General features: G+C 30.5%; 1 protein-coding gene across 1 annotated transcript; it reads right to left on the reverse strand.

Moving 5' to 3' along the window:
- Nucleotides 1-1,580, reverse strand: LOC107442327 (uncharacterized). The gene has a single exon (XM_016055866.5). The coding sequence runs from the start codon at nucleotides 1,277-1,279 to the stop codon at nucleotides 353-355; it is 927 nt and encodes a 308-aa protein (XP_015911352.2). The 5' UTR covers nucleotides 1,280-1,580; the 3' UTR covers nucleotides 1-352.

Raw genomic sequence — 1,580 nt, forward strand, 5'->3', positions numbered from 1 at the left:
GGCATTTCAATTACTAATCTTTTATTTGGTGAATAGTTAGTTTAAGAATTTATCTCAGTTACACCCAAATCCACATCATTAGCAGAAGATAGAAGCATGGTGTTGTTGGGAATCCATAGTTAACAATGGTTAAAAAATAATAGAATTTTAACTACAGTAACATATATACTTAATATTTCAGGCAATTTTAGTTATAAAGGTTTCTCTTCAGTATAAAGAGTGTTTATTTAATTGAGTTTTCAGTGTGAAAGTTTAATAATTATTTTATAAAACCATACTTTAATCATTGCTTTGTTTAGGTTTGAACTATGTAATAATTACTCATATGCCTTTAAATGTGCAAAAGATTTATCTAACACACAATGGATAAATAAGGTTTTTTTGGAGCATGAATCCGAGAATGCTTATTTAAATGAGATTTCTGTGAAAATGTTTTATTACACACACTGCATAAATAAGGTTTTTCTCCTGTATGAACTAGGTAGTGACTATTTAAATGAGTTTTCCGTGAAAAAGTTTTATTACACACACTACAAGAAAAGGGCTTTTCTCCAGTATGAATACGAGAGTGGTTAACTAAATGATGCTTCCTTGGGAATGCTTTATCACATACACTGCAAGAATATGGCTTTTCTCCACTATGAATACGGGAGTGCTCGTTCAAATGAGCTTTTTGGGAGAATTTTTTATCACAAACATTGCATGGAAAATTTTTTTCTCGGGTATGAAGCAGAGAGTGATGTTTTAAACTAAGTTCATGTGTGAAAGATTTGTAACATACACTACATGAAAAAGATTTCTCTGACGCATGAGCTCGACAGTGCTGATTTAAACTGGTTTTTTGTGTGAATGTTTTATCACACAAATTGCATGAATAAGGTTTCTCTCCAGTATGAACAAGGTGGTGAATATTTAAATGAGCTTTCTGTGTGAACGTTTTATCACATACACTGCATGAATAAGGCTTTTCACCAGTATGAAGACGAAAGTGTTTCCTCAAATTAGTGCTCTGTGTGAATGTTTTATCGCATACACTGCATGAGTAAAATTTTTCCCCAGTATGAACAAGATTATGCTGATCTAAATATCTTTTTTGATTAAAAGATTTGTCACAAATACTACACGAGTAAGACTTTTCAGAATGAATAAGATAATGTTGGTCTAAATATCTTTTTTGTCTGAAAATTTTATTACACAAACTGCATGAAAAAGATTTCTCACCGTGTAGGGACAAATAGCGTTTTTTTAATTTACATTTATTAGAAGATTTTTCCCCCATACTACAGAAATAAAAATTCTCTTAAACATAAACAAAATGATAAATTCTTAAAATTATGCGCTTCAGTGACTTGAAATGTTATTATGACGACGTAATAATCAATAGTTCTTGATAAAAATACCGATTAATTCATTTTAAACGTCAGTCTTTTCAAGAATTACAACGTTTCCGGTTGTCTATTTTCGCTAACTAAAATATCATTAACTTTAGTCAGATCGTTATATATCGTTTATTTTTGCTTGGTTATAGAATCATTAAGGATTTCGGCTGTTAATGAGTTCCATACAACTACTAGATGTCG

This window comes from Parasteatoda tepidariorum, chromosome 10, assembly GCF_982258835.1.
Source record: "Parasteatoda tepidariorum strain Cologne lab strain chromosome 10, Ptep-v5.0, whole genome shotgun sequence".
Lineage (NCBI taxonomy): Eukaryota > Metazoa > Arthropoda > Arachnida > Araneae > Theridiidae > Parasteatoda > Parasteatoda tepidariorum.